The sequence below is a fragment of the Talpa occidentalis genome, unplaced genomic scaffold (assembly GCF_014898055.3).
Source record: "Talpa occidentalis isolate TD23 unplaced genomic scaffold, MPIMG_talOcc4v2.1 talOcc4.9, whole genome shotgun sequence".
NCBI lineage: Eukaryota > Metazoa > Chordata > Mammalia > Eulipotyphla > Talpidae > Talpa > Talpa occidentalis.
Window position 1 is genome coordinate 3618692 of NW_023605305.1, and position 20671 is coordinate 3639362.

A 20671-nucleotide genomic window follows, 5' to 3' on the forward strand; every position below is an offset into this window, starting at 1 on the left:
ATAGCAACACTTTTTAAAGCCTTGATTAAATTCAATATTCATGAGAAAATTATTAACATCCAGCAATAGAAAAGTACTTCCTTAATCTTATAAGAATGTCTACCAAAGACCTATAGCATCCATCATGTTTAAGATGAAATGTCATGTAAGATGAGGAACGATGAAGGGTGTCTGCTAACTCCACCTCCTTTCAACACTGTTTTGGAGATCTGTGCAACGTGACAAGAAAAAGAAAGAAAACATAAAAATGGAAAAGGGAGGGTTTGTCATTATTTACAGGCAACATGTCTAGTAAAGAGAAAAGCAAAAAGGATCTAAAGAAATTCTTAAAATTAATAAGTGAGTTTATTTTTTTAAGATTTATTTATTGATGCATAAAAAGCTGGGGTACAGGCCAGAGGTGTGGGGGTGAGGGGTGAAAGGATTCACCAGAGACAGAGCGGGGAGCAGAACAGGCGGATCCACTGAAATCCACTGCTGAGGGGAGCAGTGGATGAAGCAGGAGAGGGCTGCCGCGTCATGTGGGTAGCTCCCTGGTCGGGGATTGAACTTGTGCTGCAGTGGCTGCAGATAGCTTTACAGAGCTGTGACTTAACCCCTTGTGCCACCAGGGAGGCCCCAGTAAGTGAGTTTATTAAGATTACTAGATATAAGATAAAAACACAAAACTTTCATTTCTAGATACCATTAACAAACTAAAATCTTAGTTTTAGTTTATATTTTGAAAATGATACCACTTACAATAGCGTAAAAAAATCAATTACCCAAGAATAGATAAAACATATGTAAGTCCTATAAGCCATAAAACATTCCTGAGAGAAATTTTTAAAAACCTAAATCAATGAATATATATAGAGTATATACCTAAATCAATGAATGTATATAGAGTTCATAGAGTAAGAACATTTCAAACGTTTCAATTCTCCCCAGATCAATCTATTGTTTTTAAACCTCAATTTTTTATTTTTATTTTTATTATTATTATTTTTGTGTGTGTGTGTGTGTGGGACCCTCGCCAGAAGCCGGGGATCGAACCGGCGCTGCAGAGGCTGCGGGCAGCCTCGCAACACTGTGCTCAACCGCTGCGCCATCAGGGGAGGCCCTAAAATCTCAAATTTTTTAAATGTGCATCACAAATATTAAAACACTGACAAAGGCCAAGCACAGTCAGAAAAATTTTAAAGATGCACACAGCTGGAGAATTCACTCCACCAAACATAGAGACTCCCGATAAGGCCGCATCATCGGCTGCATCATCGGCTGCATCCTCAAGACAAAGGGTCCAATAGCACAGAACGGGGTGCAGAGACTGGCCCTGACCCCACACAGAGGGACCTGACCCATGATAAAGAGGGAGTGTCGGGCAGCGAGGGCCATTCTTTCCCACCAAAAACATCCAGTCACCATTTAGATACGTAGATGTTCACATAGAAACAAATAAAACTTGACACCAAAGTCATACTAAAAATAAAGGCCAATTCTTGACGAATTCTAGGCCTAAAAATGCATCATTTCCAAAAGATAACATGGAGAATTTTAACCCTGAAATAAGGACATCTCCTTTGGACACCCCCCACCCCCCAAAAAAAAGCCATCAAAACAATCGGGTTGCATCCAAATCAAAACTTGCTAAAGATTTGTATCCAAATAGGTAACAAATCAACAAGAGCGAAACACACCGCGGTCAGGGCTGTAAACGTGCACCGCCTTTTGGAAAACTGCTTGAAATGAATTGTTCGGGGTGCGCATGTATTTATCCTGTGGCGCCACTTCTGGGCATGAACACCCAACAGAAGCGCGCGCCGAGGCCACCATCAACACAGACGACCGTCCAAGCAGCCTGATTCCAAATACCCTAAAACGGAAAGAGCCCAGATGTCGCCAGGAGACAGGCACCGTCTCCGGAGAGGGTGTGCGGCGGGGCGTAGCACACAGCCCTGGAAACGCACAGGAGCCCGCGCGACCACACGGCCGCTCCAAAGTCAACACAACACAACAGACACGAGAGAGCACGTCCCTCGGACGCCACCCGTCAGGTCAAAGACAAAAAGGGGCTGCACTGCACCCCGGAGCCGGGGGTGTGCTGCGGGGGGAAGGGCAGCTGGGCGACGCCGAGGGACGGCTCCCCAGGCCCCAGCGGGCCTCACCGCACAGCCGGCCACCCTGCGTCCAGCAGCGCTTTGCTTCCACAGGGCGTGTCTGCAAATCGGGATTCCTTCTGCCGTGGAGACAGTCGCTGCAGGCTGCAGTCCCCGCGCCGGCCGGGGGTTATCCGGGCCGCCCCGGAGCCCCCCGTGTGGACGCAGGCCCGGGCTCACCGACGGCTCCGGGCAGACCCGCTCCCAGGAAGACCCTGCCCCGCTGGCGGCCGCGGGGGCACCACCTCTGCGGCTGCCCAGGCTCCCGCATCTGCAAAGCAGCCTGAGCAGAGGCCCCTTCTCGGGGAGCCCCTGCAGGGACACGCCTGCCGGTTCTGAAGCTGGTGGCTCGGGGTGGCGGCCGCCTTAGCACAAGGAGCGGGGGCGCCCACCCGGGATGTGCGCGTGTGTGTGCGCGTGTGTGCGCGCGCGCGCGCCGTCGGCACCTGTAACGCCACTTCTGGGTGTAGACACCCAACAGACGTGCACACGCGTGTCTGTGCTGATGGTGGAGCTCTGTGCGCACCTCCCCGGGACGTGCGTGCGCGCCGGCGGCACCGGGGAATACGTGTGGCACCGTGTGTGAGCAGCGTCCTTGTGCGCCCACACGCGCACGTGCAAGCCGGTGTGCCGGTCACAGAGGCTTCCCGGGAGCGTGAAAAGCAAACGGACCCGAGAAGGCCCGTACCCGAGCATCAACCCCCCGAGGGGAGAGACGGACCTTGTCCTCCGCGTTCGTGAAAACACGCGCCGCACGCGCGCCGCACCCCCCAGCAGCGCGGCTCTTCGGAACCGGGAGCCGCCCGCGCTCTCCGGACAGGCTGTTAACGGGGAAGCGGGTGCACTTTGGGGGAGACGGGAAGGGGGGCTGAGCCAGGCTGTGGGGCGCAGGAGCCGCGAGGCTCCCGTGGGGACGCCGGTGCCTCGGGTCCGACGGCCGGGGCGCCGCAGCGCAGCCGGGGGACACCCTCGACCTCCCCGGCCGGACGCTCCCTGGGGCGACGGCGTCGCGGCCGCGCGGCCGGAAAGGGCAGGAGCCGAAGGCGGGGCTCGGGCGCCCCCTGGCGGCGCGCGGGGAAGGCGGGTGGGCGCAAGGCCGACAACCCCCACCCCCGCCGCCCCCCGCCCCCGCCCCCCGCCGCCGGGCAAAGGCCTCTCCCGTCCATCTGAGGCCGCAGCGGCGTCTCCCCGCGCGCATCGCCCGCCCCGTCGGGGGCGCCCCCAGGGTCATCCAGCTGCCGGGGGGGGGCAGCAGCCGCCCTTCGGGAGTCCTGGCGCCCCCATTCCACGCTGGGCTCACGTGACCCCCGGAATTGGGGTCCAGGGCCTCTGGGGACGGGTCCCGTCGTTGCGGCCCCTCCGGGCGCCCACCTCCCCGGGCCGCTCTCCCCAGCCCCAAGGCGCCGCAGCGCCAGGCTCGCGGGGACCCCGGACCCCCCATCCCACGCCGGAGCGGGCGAGACCCCCGGAGGAAACGCCTGCCGGGCGGGGTCGGGCGGCTGCACCCAGGGGGCCGCGGCAGCTGCCCGCCAAGCCCCGAGCGCCGCGCCCCGGCCCCCAGGCCGTTCTGCCCCCGCCTGGCCCCAGACCCTCGCCAGCGCCCCAGCCCCGCGCCGGCTCGGCCCCCCACCCCCCCCGCCCCGCCCCGCCGAGCCCCGAACCCGCACGCGACGGCGGCTCCGAGGCTGCTGCCAACCGACACCCGCGCCCGGCCCCGCCAGAGCTGCGCCCCGACCCTCTCCTGGCGCGAGACCCCCCTCACCGGCCGGGCTGCGGGCCCCGTCTGGGGGCACCGGCCTTCCCCGGGGTCACCCCCACCCCCCGCGCCGGGCCGCCCGGGTCCGGCCGAGGCCGACGTGGCTCCGGCGCCCGCCCGGGCCGCAGCTCCCCTGCCCCGGCCCGCCGCGTCGCGAAGGGGCCCGCCCGGCGCGCCCCCGCCCCCGGGAGCCCGCCGTCCAGGCCACGACCCCCGCCCCAGCCCCGCGTCCCCCGCGCCCTCCTCGGGACGCCGCCCCCCGCGCGGCCTCTGCCCGGCCGGGGTCACTGCGGGGCTGCGCCCCGGGGCCCGGAGCGGGGCTCGTCCTTTCAGGACCACAGGGGACCGGGGCGCCCCGCGGCGGGGTCACCGCGGCTCTCTCCGGGGGCCGCGCCCCTGCGCCCCGGGGAGGCCGCGCCCCCGACCCCCCCGCCCCCCGCGCCCCGGGCAGGCCGCGCCCCCCCCGTCCCCCCAGCGCCCCAGGGAGGCCGCGCCCCCCATTCTCCCGCGCCCCGGGCAGGCCGCGCCCCCATTCCCCGCGCCCCGGGAAGGGCGCGCCCCCCATTCCCCCCAGGCCCCGGGGAGGCCGCCCCCCCATTCCCCCAGGCCCCGGGGAGGGCCGCGCCCCCCAGTCCCCCGCGCCCCGGGAGGCCGCGCCCCCCCGCGCCCCGGGAGGCGGCGCCCCCATTCCCCGCGCCCCGCAGGCCGCGCCCCCCGTTCCCCCCGCCGCCCCGGGAGGCCGCGCCCCCCGTTCCCCCCGCGCCCCAGGGAGGCCGCGCGGGCGCCCGGCCGGGCGGGGCGGGGCGCGCGGGGCGCGCGGGCGCGGGGCTGCGGGGCGTGACGTCACGCCCGCCCCGGGTGATGCTGCAGCGGCCGCGGCGGGCCGGGGGCGGCCGGGCGGGGACGCGGGCGCGCGGGGCTGGCCGGACCCGGCCCGGGAGGGGGCGCCTCCCGGCTGCACCCGCAGGTACCCCGTCTCTGCGCCGCGGGGCCGGCGGGCGCGGCCTGGGCCCGGGCGGCGGTCGGGGCGCCGGCGGGTCGGGCGCGGCGCGGCGGGACCTTTGTTCGCCGCGAACGTCCCTCCCGGGGCGGGGGGGGACCCGCCGGGGGGGCGGGGGCGCGGGCGCGGGGGACCCCCGGCCCGGCCCCGGGGGGCGCCGGCGCCTCACCTGGGCAGGTGCATCCGCTTCCGGGTCAGCCCGCGGGGCGCGCCCTCCGCGGGTCAGAGGTCAGGGTCTCGCCGCGCCCGCCCGCCGGGAGGAGCCGGGTGAGCCCCTCGCCGCCGGGGTGCGGCCCGGGAGGCCGCGGGGGTCGCAGCCGGAGGCCTCGGGCGCCCCGTCCCTGCCCCGGGCCCGCGGGAACTTCTGGGGCGCCCCCGGGGCGCCGAGGGGATGCGTCTCCCTTCGGCGGAAGGAGCGTGGGGGCCCGGACGCCACGTCGTGGGCCCGGACCAAGTTTTGGGGCTCGGCTGCCCACGATGCTTCGCCAGCTCGTTCAGTGCACCCCAGGGCACTGCGGCTGTCGGTGCGCGCGGAGACTCCCTTGAAGCTGCACCTGCGGGGCGGGCCGGGGGCGCGAGGGGCTGCGGGGGCGGGGGGCTCGGGGGGCAGGGGGGTGCAGTGGGCTCGTGCGGGGTCCTCGGGCCTTCAGGCCCCGACCTTGCTCGTCTGTAGGAATCACTCGCCGCGTCGTCCGCCACGGCCCAGTTCCAGGGACTGGATCCTGCACCCCAGAGCCGGCCCGCGGCGGCCTCGGGTCCGGGGTCCCGGGGAGGGGTGACAGCCAAGGCCGCGTGCTGCTCGGTGTTTCCCTCCCAGCCGTTTGGGCAGGAGCGAATTTGACACATTTCTCTTGAAGTAACAGGTCACGGTTTCGAATACATATTTTTAAAATAAGCATGGAAACACCCCCCCAAATTTGAAGGGGGTCCCCTAGCAATGACTTTTTCCCAGCCCAGATTTAATTCCGCCGGAGATGCTGGGGCCCCAAGGGGGTCAGGCTGCAAAGGAGGCTTGAGCCTGGGGTGGGGGGCAGGTGCTGATGAAATCGTCTTACCGGTAGGCAGGGGTCCCCGGGGTCCATTCTAGGCAGGGTCCAAAAGGTCCCCCTTTCAAAAGCGTCCTTGCCGCGGGAGGCGAGATTCTTCCCCAGGGGACCTGCGGGTCTTCAGGCCGGGGAAAGGCCAACTTGCGCCGGCCCTGCAGTCGGCTCCCTCCCGGGGCCAGCGGAGGGCCTGGCGCAGGGCAGGAGAGGGCAGGGTGGCCGGGTGCGCGGGGCTGGGAGCGGGCGCCGGCCCCCACACCTGGGCTCCAGGGCTTCCTTCTGATTTGGAAGGAGAGGCAGCTTCCAGGGGCGCCCCAGCTCCGTGACTTTGAGCGAGGCCCCGGGGTGCCCACCTGGGTGCCCCGGGCGAGCGAGGCCAGCCGGCGGGTGTTGTGCGGCGCGTGCTGCGGCCAGGCCCGAGCGGAGGCGGGAGGAGCACGCGCGGGGAGCTCAGCGTTGTGAAAGTGTTCTGGCCGCACGCCTCGTGCGTGAACGCTTGTCTTAGACAGTCCCTCGCCTGCCCCACGCTTGGGTCCGCCTGTCCTTGCAGAGGAGCCCGCGGGATCTTCTCAGGACCCCGGGGAAGCCATTCATAGACGTGAGAGTAGACAGAGGCTCGGGGTGCGCCAGTCCCCTCGTCTTAGTATAAACCCACCCGTGGCAAGGCTTCAAGGCCCTGCGTGATCAGCTGAGCCCCCCAGCGGCGGCGTCCCTCACCACACAGCCGCTGTGCACGACGGGCGCTCACACCTCTTCGCACAGGTGACGCCCCCTCTCACGGCGCCTTCCTCCGCTTTGCACCTTGTGGGGCTAGACCTGGGTCTTTCTTTTATCTCTAAGAATTGGTGTCCAGTACTCAGTCAGGTGGGAGGATGGGTAGCAGGTGGGTGGATGGATGGGTGGATGGATGGATGGATGATGGATGGATGATGGATGGATGGACGGATGGTGGATGGATGGAGGATGGTGGATGGATGGTGGATGGAGGATGGTGGATGGATGGTGGATGATGGATGGTGGATGGAGATGGATGATGGATGGTGGATGGATGGATGGATATGGATGGATGATGGATGGGATGGATGGATGATGATGGATGGTGGATGATGGATGGATGGATGGTGGATGGAGGATGGTGATGGTGGATGGATGGATGATGGATGGATGGTGGATGATGGATGGATGGTGGATGGATGGTGGATGGAGGATGGTGGATGGATGGTGGATGGATGGTGACTGGATGGATGGTGGATGGATGGAGGATGGGATGGATGGTGGATGGATGGTGGATGGATGGATGGTGGATGGATGGTGGATGATGGATGGATGGTGGATGGATGGACGGATGGAGGATGGTGGATGGATGGACGGATGGATGGATGGATGATGATGGATGGGGATGGATGGTGGATGGACGGTGGATGGTGGATGGATGGGTGGATGGTGGATGGATGGATGGATGGATGATGGTGGAAGGATGGACAGATGGAGGATGGATGGATGGATGGATGGATGGTAGACACGTGGGTGTGAGGACAGGGCATAGGAGGGTAGATGGGCGGGTCGCTGGGCTAACACGACGTCCTGGTTCCTGCCGGGACATCTCTGAGGCAAACCATTGCCACCATTTTCTTCTGAAGGGAAGAAAGACGACGTGTCCGCGGGTGGGGGGGGTAGGTTGGGGGACGCAGGCCTGGAGTGCCGAGGCGTTTCAGAGTGATTCATGAGGAGCTCACCCGTCGGCGGTCAGCGAAGGAGGGGGTGGTCAGCTAGTGTCAGAAGTAGGGCTTCGTTTCTGAAGCCTGGAACTAGCGGCGAACTTGGTAAATCACAAGCGCCCTTGGGAGAAGGTGCTGGAATGTCGCCTCTGGCTCGGGACCCACGTGAGGCTCAGGAAGGACTTCAAAAAAACGGAGTCAGTGTTGGTGAGGCAGGTGGGAGGCCGGGGCCAGCGCCCTAGACACCCCTGACAGAGTCGTTCCGCCTCTTTCCCTCGGGGGTGAAGCCCCAGGGGCTGCTGGACGCTGACCCGGGCCCACAAAGCGACGCGAGGACGGGGGGGGGGTCTACTTCTCAGCCCCGCGGCTCCGGGGAGCCTGCTGCTGTCCCGCGCGGCGCCAGGCGGCGGGGCCTGCTGACTCCAAGGGGCCCTTCCAGACCAAGTCTCGGCTCCCGGGCCCGGGTGCGGATTCCCGGGCCGGTGGGCGCGCATTCAGCCCATCAGCTGCTGCTGGCGGGGCTCCTGGCCTGGCCTGCGGGGCAGCCTGCTTCCCGGGGGTGGCCCCTGTGGCTCACCGCCCCTGGAGGGAGGGTGTCCCCGAAGCTGGCAGCAGGGCTCTTGGGAGGCCTGTCCCGGGCTGGCCCCCCTCGTCTCTGCTCCCTTGGGACCTGCAGGCAGGGGCATCGTCAGCCTGAAAATGAACTGGCCTGCTCGGGGCCCCCCAGGTCTGGCCTGACCCTCCCCATGTTTGGGGAGCAGGCCCTTTGAGTGTTAATGCGGGGCCCGCAGACAGCACCCAGCTTCGGGCTCCTTGGGGGAGGGGCTGCACTGGCATCCCCTGCAGGCACCGGGCGCCACCTCGGGGTGCTCGGCGTGGGCCTCCACGGGCTTTCCGCTGCGACCTCCTTGTTCCCACGGGAAAGGGGACCGGGGGCCGGGGGGCGTGCTCTCTGAGGGGGAGGCCCCCTGTTGACGGTGGCCCCATGGGCTTTCCCCACAGGAACACCCGCCAGCCCCCTGTACGATGATCCCGCCGGCGAGCAGCACCCCTCCGGGAGAGGCCCTCTTCCCCGCGCTGGCCCCCAGGACTTCTGGAGGACGCAGGTGTCGGGCTACGCGGGGTCCGTGACGCGGCACATCAGCCACCGGGCCAACAACTTTAAGCGCCACCCCAAGAGGAGGAAGTGCATCCGCCCCTCCCCGCCCCCGCCCCCCAACACCCCGTGCCCCATCGAGCTGGTGGACTTCGGGGATCTGCACCCCCAGAGGTCCTTCCGGGAGCTGCTCTTCAACGGCTGCATCCTCTTCGGCATCGAGTTCAGCTACGCCATGGAGACGGCCTACGTGACGCCGGTGCTGCTGCAGATGGGCCTGCCCGACCAGCTCTACAGCCTCGTGTGGTTCATCAGCCCCATCCTCGGTGAGCCCGGCCCGCGGGCGCCGCGAAGCTTCCAAAAGCCTCCGAGGAAGCCGCTCGGGGCTCCCAGGGGACGGGGCAGAGCCAGCGTGACGCCCGCTCACCTGGGACGGCCCCGCTCACCTGGGACGTCGGGAGGGGGAGCCCCGGCCATGCCCCGCCGTCCAGGGGCTCCTCCAAACCAGACCGCAGAACGGGGAGCTATGCCCGTCAGCTGCCGAGCTGTCCCGGGGCGCCCAGCCGCCTCCCTGCCGGGGTCCCGGGGTCCCGGGGAAGGCAGCGGCTGTGCCTTGCGGGGCGCTGCTGGCCCCAGGGGCCCACCGCCTTGTTTTCTAGCTCAGGGCTTAGAGGCAGCCTCTGCGCGGCAGCCTCTGGTCCCCTGACGCCGGGGCGCGAGGAGGCCCCTGCCCGCGGGGAGCCCTGACCCGCCGCTCTGTTTCAGGGTTCCTGCTGCAGCCGCTGCTGGGCGCGTGGAGTGACCGATGTACCTCAAGGTTTGGAAGGAGACGCCCTTTCATTCTTGTCCTGGCCATAGGTCTGTCGCCCGGCATGGAGGTCACGTGCACAAAGCAAAGGAAAGCAGAGCCCCCGCTGCTCCCCGCAGGACACGCTGCCAGTGTTGGCGAGCGCAGGCGCCCGGACGCTTTTTCTTTCTCTCTCTTTTTTTTTTTTTTTTTTTTGTGGGGCCCTCGCCGGCGGCCGGGGATCGAACCGGCGCTGCAGACGGTGCGGGCAGCCTCGCCACCCAGCGCTCAACCGCTGCGCCCCCGGGGAGGCCCCGGAGACCTTTTTCTTTTTAGAAATGTTTTTGTTGACGCAGCGTCGCTTCCCGACATGGCTCAGCTTCAGGGGTCCACGGTTTCGCTGCCGACCGTTCCGCCGGGTGGGGACGGGGCACCCCGCGCCTGGCCCCGGACGCCGTCGGAATCCGTCACTCTGACCGTTTTTTCAAATGAGCCCCTGCAGTCCCGTCTCCCCCGGCGAAATAAGACCCGGCCCGGCCCGAGCAGGGGTGGCGAGGGCGGTGGCCGGGTGGGAGAGGCTCCCGGGCCCCGAGGGCGCAGGACCGCGCGGGGCAGGCGGGGCGCGGCCCCTGCGTCTCGGGGTGAGCTTGTCTCTCGTCCCCAGGGGCGCTGCTGGGGCTCTCGCTGCTGCTCAACGGCAGGGACATCGGCGCGGCGCTGGCGGACAGCAGCGCCAGCCACAAGTGGGGCATCCTGCTCACCGTGTGCGGCGTGGTGCTCATGGACTTCAGCGCCGACTCGGCCGACAACCCCAGCCACGCCTACATGATGGACGTGTGCGGCCCGGCCGACCAGGACCGCGGCCTCAACATCCACGCCCTGCTGGCAGGTAAGGCCCGCGCTGGCCGCGGCCCCCTGGGGCGTCTCCTCCCACCCCGGCGCCCATCGAGGCGGTGAGGCTCAAATTCCCGCGCGAGCGCTGACCGGCCCGGCTCGGCCGCGGGTCTGCCCGTGGGGCGCCGGGGCTGTGCGCACGTGCACGTCACGCTCCTCGTCCCCCCAGTTACATCCTGAGACCTCACCGTGACCCCTGCCTTAGCACACGCTGCGCGCGGCCCCGGGGCAATGCTGGCGTCGGGCCTGTGGCCTCTGCTTAAGGCAGCCCGTTCCCCCATGTTCATGGGGCTCTGCTTGGGGACGCCTCCCTTTACACGCGCCGGTGGAACCCCACCTGGTGAGCCTCGCTAGCGCGGCTCCTGCTGCCTCACACCTTCCTGGGAAGGCTGGGCGCGGAGCGTGTCCCCGGGGCACCCATCGAGTCAGCAGGTGGGGAGAGCCCCACGTACGGAACCGGGAGCAAGGAGTCAACTGCGTGTGTGTCTGTGTGCGTGTGTACACAGCTGTGTGTATGCACACACGCACATGTGTGTATGCACACATGCACACCGTGCATGCACACGCGCACGAGCACACACATGCTCCCACACGCGCACACACGCCGCATTGCACTTAATTTGAAACCCAGGGAACAGCCTGTCAGAGCCAGGAGCTCGGCCGGGCAGGGCTGACCACTCGGAGCCTCGTTCTGGCCCCAGACAGTGGGAGCAAACAGGGGGGGGGCGGGGGTCACCATCCGTGGCCTCTCCAAGCCCAAGTCACTTGTAGAAAATGCCACTGCCCCCCCCTTCGCCTCCCCCCCTCCCTTGGCCACATTTAGGGGCACACGACAGCACTTGTGTCTTCCGAAGGGGCAGGGGGAGCTAATTGGAGCCAACATGGGAAATCAAGAATAAGGGGGTGCCTGGAAGCACCCTCTGGGGGACGTGAAGGTTGTTAAGGACATCCAGGCCCTGCCGCACCTGAGGGGCGTCGGAAGGTTGACAAGGGCATGTGTGAGCCCAGACCTTCCCCACAGACGTCACTATGTAAACGGCAGCCCCCCAAGTGACCCCTCCCGGTTCTCCCTACAAAGTGCAGGGGGTGCAGCTTCTTCCCCGTCAGGGATGGCCAAGAGAGGGGGTCTCCCCACCCGACTCGTCAAAATAAACCCCCCGCGATCTCGCCGGAGCCGGAAGGCGCAGGAGGGCCCGGGCGGGGCCTGGCAGCGGCGCCCCTTGCTTTCGAGGCTGGGCTGGCGCACGTGGTCTGCGGCTGCCGGCGCCCGGCGGCGCCTGCCCCGGTTCCGACTGCGGCGTGGCCCGGCTCGCCATAGCCTGCGCCCGAGGCCGGGCCGCGCAGGGAGCGGGACAGAGGAGAGGGCCGGCTCCCGGCAGCCCCGTGGCGCCCCCGGCCCGCTGACCCCGGGGCGCACCCACCCCTGGTGAGCATTGGGGCGTCCCCCGAGGTGGAGGTGAGAGTCGTGGGGGACGACGCCATGAGGCCCGAGGCTGGGGGCGCGGCCCGGGGTTGGAGAGACGACACCCCCTGTGCGCCGGGGGCCCGGGAGACGGCGGTCTGCACATCCACTTGCGCGGCTCCACAAAGGGCTCGTCTGCAGGGGTCACCCCGGGGCTCGCCGTGGGCCCTGGCAGGCAGCCCCCGAGCCCTGCTCTCGCTCTCATTTTGGGGTTCGTGGCCCCGGGCTCGCGCTCCGCTCTCTCCCCAGGTCTGGGAGGGGGCTTCGGATACGTGGTCGGGGGATCCACTGGGACAAGACCGGCTTCGGGAGAGCCCTGGGCGGGCAGCTGCGGGTCATCTACGTCTTCACGGCCGTCACGCTGAGCGTCACCACCGTGCTCACCCTGGTCAGCATCCCCGAGAGGCCCTGCGGCCGCCGAGCGCGAAGAGGACCGCGCTGAAGAGCCCCAGCCTGCCGCTGCCCCCCTCCCCGCCCCTGCTGCTGGACGCGGGCGCCGGCGACGCCCCGGCCGGCCACGCGGCCCCCGGCCTGTACGCCAGCTTCTCGGGCCCCGTCTCCCCGCTCAGCCCGCTCACGCCCAAGTACGGCAGCTTCATCAGCAGGGACAGCTCGCTGACCGGGCTCAACGAGTTCGCCTCGTCCTTCGGCACCGCCAACATCGACAGCGTCCTCATCGACTGCTTCACGGGGCGGCCCCGACGGCTACCTGGCCGTCTCGGGCAGCCTCCCGCGCCAGGCGCTCAGCGTCAGCTTCCCCCGGCCCCCGACGGCTTCCACCGGCCGGGCTGCGGCCTCGGGGACCGGCGGGAGGGGGCCTGGGCGGCCCCGACGGCGACGTGCTGAGGGTGGGCTCCCTGGACACCTCCAAGCCGAGGTCGTCGGGGATCCTGAAGCGCCCCCAGACCCTGCCATCCCCGACGCGCGGGGGCGGCGGCCCCGACACCAGCAGGAGAAGGAACGTGACCTTCAGCCAGCAGGTACGCCAGGGCGGAGAGGGACGTGCCCAGCCCCGTCCGGGCCGGCCAAGCCTTGGCGGGGAGGGAGGCGCGGCCGCAGCGCCGTCACCCGCGTGGCCCCCGAGAGGCTACACGGGCTCGGGGGCCGCACGTCTCCCGTGTGCCCCAGCCAGGACGCCGGGGGCTCCCCGAGCCCTGCCCCGTTGGCCCGGCGGGGCTGCGGGCCGCGTCCGTGGTGCAGGCCTTCCCGGGACCGCCCGCCGCGTCCGAGGGCCTGCGGGTCGGAGTCCCCGGAGAGTGGCCCAGAAGCCCGAGCCCGGCGGGTGTCCCCCCCCAGGGGCTGCCCTGAGCTCAGCCTCCCGGGAGCCGCGACGTTTCTCCCGGCGCCGAGGGCCGCGGCTGCCAGGGCGGGACGCTGGGAAGCTGCGCTGACTGGGCCCGCGTGCCGGGCCGAGGGGCCGCACCCCCGCGAGGGGGTTGTCCACAGCTTTGGGGGCTTTCTGGAAGAAAGGCTTCTCCGAGCAGACCCGGGGCTGCCCGCACGCCCTCGGGCACGTGCCAGGGCGACCTCGTTTCAGAGGGGCCGAGCGGGGAGAGGGGAAGGCGAGGCTCGGGCGACACAGGCCGGGGGCGGGAGCCGCGGCGGGCCGTGTCTCCCCCCCTAGCACCCCATCCCGCCCGGCAGTCCTGCCCCACACGGGGTGGGGGCCCAGTCAGGTGTCCCGGCCAGGCTGGGAGACCCCCGGGCTCAGTGGGAGGCTCCTAGAGCATTTTTGAGGTGGCTGCTCACTCACTCGTTGGGTTCTTGGGGTCCCCCTCCCCTCCGCGGCATCACGCCTGAAGCCTTAACACCCTTCGGGTCACTTCTGAAGGGGGATGGTGGCCTCGCCCGAGTGGGGTGCTGTGTCCCTGAGAGCCAGGACACCCCGTCACTGGCAAAGGGGTGTCTCCAGGGGCGCGAGTCCAGGAGCCCCTCGCTCTCGATGACCCCGACAGCCATGAGGCCTTTTGTCAACACTGGGCCCCGTTGTTCCCCCAAATGCAGACTGGCTTCCCGATACAGATCTCCAGGGGCCGCTGCGAAGTCTTTTGATCTTTTTGTCCCATTTCCCCGGGGCGCAGCGGCCGGTCCGCTCCTTGAGGCGAATACCCTGGGCTCAGGCGGGGGGTGGCTCCACCCGGCTCCCTCTGGCCTGCGTGGGGGCGGCCCCCCAAGAACGGGGCCCCTCCCGGCCCGGACCAGCGGGCGTTTGCCTCTGCAGCCCCGGGGACCAGAGCCTCTGCTGCGCCTTCTCCTGAGCGCGCCCGCGGGCACCCCGGCACCCCCAGAGCGAGGCCTCGCCAAGTCGGTGGCTCCGGGACCGTCCATCCCGAGCCCCAGAAAGATACCGAGACCCCCCGCTGCGGTTTCTAGGCCGCGACGGGGCTGTCCGCCGTGTGGGCAGCCAACCCCGCGGTCCTTCCTGCACCCGGGCACCCGGCCGCTGTGGGGGGGGGACGCCCCTCCCCAGCCCCCCGGAAGCAAGTCCTTCCCACCCCTCTCCCGGAACGGGGGGCCGCGGAGGGCCTGCACTGCCGCCCCCCACCCTCTCGCTCCCGTCGCTGCCACGCGGCTGGCGTTGGGGACCCGCGGCCCAGGTCCGGCCCTCCTGCCGGCCGCAGGCAGCGGAGCCCGTCCCGGGGCGCCGCTCGCCCCCAGGCCACAGCCCGTCGGTCTCCGGGGGTCCCGCGCCCCTCACCGCGGCCGCGGCGCTCCCGCCCTGACCCGGCCGGCCTTGCAGGTGGCCAACATCCTGCTGAACGGCGTCAAGTACGAGAGCGAGCTGCCGGGCTGCGGGAGCCCGCGGGCCAGGCCCTGTCGCTGCGCCAGCTGTGCGCCAGCATCTGCAGCATGCCCCGCGCGCTGCGCAGCCTGTGCGTCAACCACTTCCTGGGTGAGCGCCCCGGGCCCCGGCCGGCGCCCGCATCCCGGGCCCCTCGGGCGGCGGGGGGAGGCTCCTCGCCGGGCGGGGCAGAGACAGCCGCTCTGGCGCCCCCCCCCCCCCCCAGGGACACCTCACCCCGCCAGAGCCAAACCCTCTTTACCCTCTTGGCCCCTAGTGGCAGCCGCCCCTTCTGGCGCGGGGCCTGTGCCCTGAAGCGGGTGGGGGGCCCTGCCATCCGGCTCCCAGAGACAGAGGCCCCGCGTGTCCCCGACGGCCAGCGCCGGGTCCAGGTCTGGCGCTCCCTGGGGGCCGGCTGTGCTCCCCCCCCCCCCCCCGGTCCCGGAGGAAGCCGAGCCCAGGGTCTCGCCTGCGGGACAGAGCGGAGCGGCCCGGCCGGCCTCGGAGCCCGTCGGAGCAGCGCGGTTAGGGGCCCCTAAGCCTCAAAGAAAGCGGGGTGCCCGCGCGGGGGCCCCTGGTGGAGGCCCAATGGGGCGTCTCCTCACCGAGAGGTCCTGCTGCGCCTCCTCACGCGTCCTGAAACTTAGGGCAGCACCCCGCCCCCTGCGCCTTCCCCAGCCCGCGCCCCGCGCCCCGCACTCTTGTCTTCCCGTGGGGGCAGGTGCTGGGCAGCGGGGCCGGGCCTCGGGGAGCAGGGCTGGGCGCAGCTTTCCAGAGCAAACCAACCCTCCCTGCTACAGAGGCCAGTGCTGGGGGGGGGGCGGGCGGGGGTGTTGGGGTGGACCGCGGGCCGCTGAACCCCGAGAGCCTGCGGCCTCACCATGCCTCTGCCTCCCAGGCTGGCTCTCCTTTGAGGGGATGCTGCTCTTCTACACCGACTTCATGGGCGAGGTGGTGTTCCAGGGGACCCCAAGGCGCCCCACTCGTCGGAGGAGTACCAGAAGTACAACAGCGGGGTCACCATGGGCTGCTGGGGCATGTGCATCTACGCCTTCAGCGCCGCCTTCTACTCAGGTACCCGCCGCACCCCCCCCCGCCCCCGGCTCTGGGGCCCCTGGGCCCCGCCTGGGGGGCTGCAGATCTGTTCTGGACAACGCAGGTTCCCCAAATCCCAATTTGGAGTGAGACTGGGGCTTTTCTCAGTCATTTCTACAACCTGCGGGGCGCCCCCGCCCGGGCTGGGGCTGCGTCCAGACCTGCGGGAGCTGCTGGCCGAGGGTCAGCCCACGGGGTCGCTGCCCACGCCCCCACCCTCCCCACGGCCACGTCCCCCTCCACACAGCGGTGCGGGGTGAGGCGTGGGGGGCCCTCGCCGGTGGGGTCACGCTCCGGGGCCAGGTGCGCGCGGGTGCTGCGCCCCAGCCGCCCAGGGCCCCCCGGTCAGCCTTCGGCCTCCTTCGCGGGAACTTGGCTCCTGGGGTTTCCCCGCGCCAGGGACAGTCTTGTGGTTTATGAGAAAAACTGAAAAATACGAAAACCATCCCCGGCCCGGCGCCGGCTCACGCGGGCTCTCCCGGGCCCGTGGCTTGTGGGTCCGTTTCGCTCCCCTCGTTTCTCCAGCCCAGCCCCGGGAGTGACGTCCGCGGTGGGGACAGGCCCGCGCCGGCGCCCCGCCCCCTGGGTCTCTCGCCCGAGGCGGCCGCGGGGCGGGGGGCGCGTTCTCGGGGTCCACGTTGCCGCGCCCTCCTGGGCCACCCCGCGAGGCCCCTGGGTGCCTCTAGGAGCGGGGACCGGGCTGGCGGCGCCCTCGTTCTAGAAGCCGGACCCGCACAAGAACCCAAGGCTTAGCGCCAACGCCCCGTCCCCGCCCCGTCCCCCGCCGTGTGGCCGGCCCTGCCGTCCGCGGGTCCGCCCTGTCCTGGGCCCCGCCAGAGCCCCGGGCCCCCAGCACCCGGGCCGCCCGAGGCTCTCTGGCCTGGGGCCCCCTGCTGCCAAGCCGGCCCCCCGCCCCATTCCCCCTGGCCGGGGCGGTGATGGGGCAACTGAGCCCCGCGCCGTGGGCAGCTGACCGCCTCCCCGCAGCGATCCTGGAGAAGCTGGAGGGCCTCCTGAGCGTCCGCACCCCTCTACTTCATCGCCTACCTGGCCTTCGGCCTGGGCACCGGGCTGGCCACGCTCTCCAGGAACCTCTACGTGGTCCTGGCGCTCTGCACCACCTACGGGGTCCTGTTCTCCACGCTGTGCACCCTGCCCTACTCGCTGCTGTGCGAGTACTACCAGAGCAAGAAGGTACGGCCCCGTCCCTGCTGCCCCCGCGCTCTCGGGGGGACCCTGCTGGGCGCCCCCGGCGGCCGGGGCTCGGGGCTGGTGCAGTGCAGACCCTGAACGCATGGCAAGAGCCCTCCCCCCAGCAGACGGCTGCCCCATCCATGCGGGAAGTTGGGGAGCGGGAAGGAGAGGCCCACCCACCCCGGGGCGCCCCCAACCCCGTCAGGCTTCCGGGGCGCCTGCTGCGAGCCTGGGCGTGGGCGAGGTGGCGGAGCGGTCGCCTTGGTACTAAACGGGGCGCTGAGACGAGCCCAGATGCAGGCTGCGCCTTCCGGGCCGGCTGCGGGGGGCCCCGCGTGGTGTCTGACTGCAGAACATCGGGGGCGCCGTCCTGTCTCTATGCAGAATTTGGGGTTTTGTTCAGCCTGGGTTGCTCTTTAACTGCTTGACTGAGATCTGGCTCACCAGCTGGGCCAGGCCGTTGCCACCATCGTCAGTTAGAACATTTTTGTCACCCCCAAAAGAAACCGTCGCCCCAGCCCCGCTGGTCTGTCTGTGGCGCCCTCTTGGCGGACCCCGCGGCCCTGCCCCCTGGCTTCTCTCCCCGGCCGCCGTCCTCAGGGCTCGGCCACGTGTCCGTGCGGCCGGGCCGGTCGCGGGCCTGGCGCGGTCTGCAGTGAGGGGCCACCTGAGCTCGGGGCCTCTCGTCTTGGGCCTTGGTCACGCGTGGTCTTGCGGGAGCTCGGCTGGGCCGCCCCCCGCCCCGGCCCCAGCCACCACCGCCTCCCGGCCACGCAGACGGGCCCCTCGCCACCCCCAAAGACAAAGGGCAGCCCCCAAGAGACCAGGGGGCTTGGGCGTCTCTGCTCGGCTCCCAGCCCCCGGCCCCCGTCAGTCCCCTGGGCCCAGCCGCCTGCCCCTTCCGCGGCCGCCCGGCCGCTGCTGGCTTGTGGGTTTGGGGCTGACCCGCGACCTCCACCACGGAGCGCCCCTCGGGCCCCCCGGCTTTCCACCGCGAGGACGCGGCCCTGAGCCTGCTGCTCTGCTCGGGGCCCTGGCCGCCCCTGAACAGATCCGGGCATCCCTGGCCGAGCCCCGGGCGCATGGCCCGGCCCGTGAGCCAGCGCTGGCCGGGTCTCGGGGGCTGCCGGGCCCGGAGGCGGCCGCGGGCCCCGCTGACGCGGCTCTTCTCCTGGCCAGTTCGCAGGGTCCAGCGCGGACGGCACCCGGCGGGGCATGGGCGTGGACATCTCCCTGCTGAGCTGCCAGTACTTCCTGGCCCAGATCCTGGTGTCGCTGGTGCTGGGGCCCCTGACCGCGGCCGTGGGCAGCGCCAACGGGGTGATGTACTTCTCCAGCCTGGTGTCCTTCCTCGGCTGCCTGTACTCCTCCCTGTGTGTGGTCTACGAGGTCCCCCCCGGCGACGCCGACGAGGAGCACCAGCCCCTCCTCCTCAACGTGTGACGCGCCAGGCCCGGCTGGAGTGTAAATACGCGACGGCACAATAAAGGGCGGCAGCGAGCGCGCCAGCTTCTGGTGTGGCTCCCGGAGCCGAGGGGTCTCCTGGGGCCTTGGCAGGGGCCCCAAGAATCTCTCATTGACTGTGAAGGCGACGAGAGCCAGCGCGATGGTTCTCTGGGGGGGGAGCACCCCCAAGACATCTGCCGACGTCGGGATGGGCACTGCTGTCCGGGGACGCAGGAAACACCCTGCAAGGCCGGGGGGCACCCCCGACACCTGTCCGCCCGCCCGTCCGTCCATCCCCCATGTCTGCCCACCCAAACCACCTGTCCGTCCTGGGGGTGGCAGGCAGTGGTAGGTCCTGGGCCTCCACCATGAGCAACTCGTCCTGCCCTCGGGGCTCTGGTGAGAGCAGCCGGGGCCTCCCTGAGGTTTTGCCTGAGGCGCGGTCGGTGCTTGAAGGGAGCAGGTCGGGAACCGGGGTGGGTTGTCCTAGGGACAATGTCTGGGCCGCCTCTCTGGCAAGACCCTTTGAGCAACGCAGGGTGACGCCTCCTGGTGACACGAGAAGATGCCTGCGATCCGAGCCGGGGCGCCCCTGGTGCAGTTGAGGGGTCCCAAGCCCCAAATGCCTGCATCGCAAGACTCCCTGTGAGGCAGGACCCCCAAGGGGGACAGCCAGGGTGAGCCCCGGCTTCCCGTGCGGGCCGAGGCACCGCACCGCCTGGACTGTCCGCGTCCGTGGGCGCTGAGCTGGCCGCGGACCCCGTCCCTGGGGCGTGGCTGTCGCCCTGGCACCCGCTGCACGGAGCTGGGCCTGGCCCCAGGACGCTGCCCGCACTGCCCGTCTCGGGCACACACGGGACACGCTGACCACGTGTTTTACACGAGCAACAGGGCCCTGGACCTGTCACCCACCTGAGGAGCTGGGGCCATGGCAGCGAGCGTGAGGCACAGCTGGGCACGAAACAGCTTTCCGCAGGGCACGCTGGCCACCGCCCCACCTGGGTGCAGCCTCCCTGCAGGCCTCACGGCTGCCCTCCCGGGGCTGGGGTGGCTCCTGAGAGGCCCCGGGGCCCAGGCCCTTCCTCCCTGGGTCTTGGCCCTGGGCCAGGATCTCTGCCCAGCTCCTTGCCGCCAGTCTCCCCTCTCCTCTTTACACCCTAATCCGGGCTCTGCCCTTCCCGGGCCTCCTGCTCTCTGCAGCTCCAGCTGCTGCATCGCAGCAGAGCCCTGGCCAGCGGCTGGCAGACCTGCCCTGTGCTCACGCTCCCCCTGCCGTGGTCCCTCCACTTCTTTTCTAAGTCATCCTAGGAGCTACAATGCCACCTCCTCCATGCAGCCTGCCCAGGTTGGCATCACCCATTCCCTGTGTCTTTGTGTCACGCCGCTTTACCCTTCACGGCGACCGGCAGAGTGAGGACGGTCTCCTGTCCCAGAGCCATGTGTGGGTGGAGCACAGACCAGGCCCCCCGCCTTCCAAATCACCGCTCCTTTGGGTTTCCTGTGATGTTATTCCTAGGACCCGGCCCTTGTCCACCCTACTTTCATGATGCTTGGAAGTGCTTTAGGTTTTCTAGAAAACGTGGTGTTGGATGGCTGTGCTCTGGAATGTCTGCTCAGAACGGCCGAATCCTCAGGAGAGACGAGGACCAAGGAGGCTCCCCTCACTCCTGGCTCCTCACATGCAGAAGGGCTGCTGTGGGCCTCCCTCCTGTGACTCTGCTCCCAGGCAGGGCTGCTGGGGAGAGTAGGCTGGACAGTGTGAGAAACCGCCCGCGGCCGAGGACGCAGGACCTCTGCCACTCGGCCAGTGTTTACGGAGCCCCTACTATGTGCCGGCGCGGGACAGGAGGTGCAGTCTGTCTAGGGGACACCCCTGGCCTCTCTGCAACACCCACGCCTGCCTCGCTCACCTGCAGCCCCGGGGCCCCGGCCGCCACCTCCTGTGCTGCTCCTCCAGTCAGACGGTCCAGTTGCCTTTGGGCCAGGACGCCCACCCCACTCCTGCATCCCGGATGGTGCCCAAGCCACCTACCTCCAGGGAGCAGGATTCTTGGACCCAAGCTCCTCCCTGGGTCACCCTGGGGTGTCCGGGGCTCTCTGCGGCGGCCCCTGGGCTTTACTGCCACCTGGTGGCCGGGATTGGGGTAGCAGCCAAATTCCAAAGCTGAAGGTGGCGGAGCACCCGGAGGCTCGAGGGGCGAGGGCCTCGCGCAGGCTCCTGCAGCCATCTGCGGAGAGGTCAAGGCATGAGGCCTGTTGT

General features: G+C 68.8%; 1 protein-coding gene across 1 annotated transcript; it reads left to right on the forward strand.

Moving 5' to 3' along the window:
* Positions 1-4834: 4834 nt before the first annotated feature.
* SLC45A1 (solute carrier family 45 member 1) lies at positions 4835-19072 on the forward strand. The gene is given in 18 exon segments (XM_037500155.2): positions 4835-4861; positions 8658-8733; positions 8736-9077; positions 9517-9609; positions 10203-10427; positions 12144-12176; positions 12179-12301; positions 12304-12584; positions 12586-12655; positions 12658-12711; positions 12714-12874; positions 14635-14683; positions 14686-14787; positions 15575-15634; positions 15637-15750; positions 16759-16799; positions 16801-16965; positions 18145-19072. Coding segments are annotated over 17 exon segments (2229 nt in total). The 5' UTR covers positions 4835-4861; positions 8658-8681; the 3' UTR covers positions 18409-19072.
* The last annotated feature ends 1599 nt before the right edge of the window (positions 19073-20671 follow it).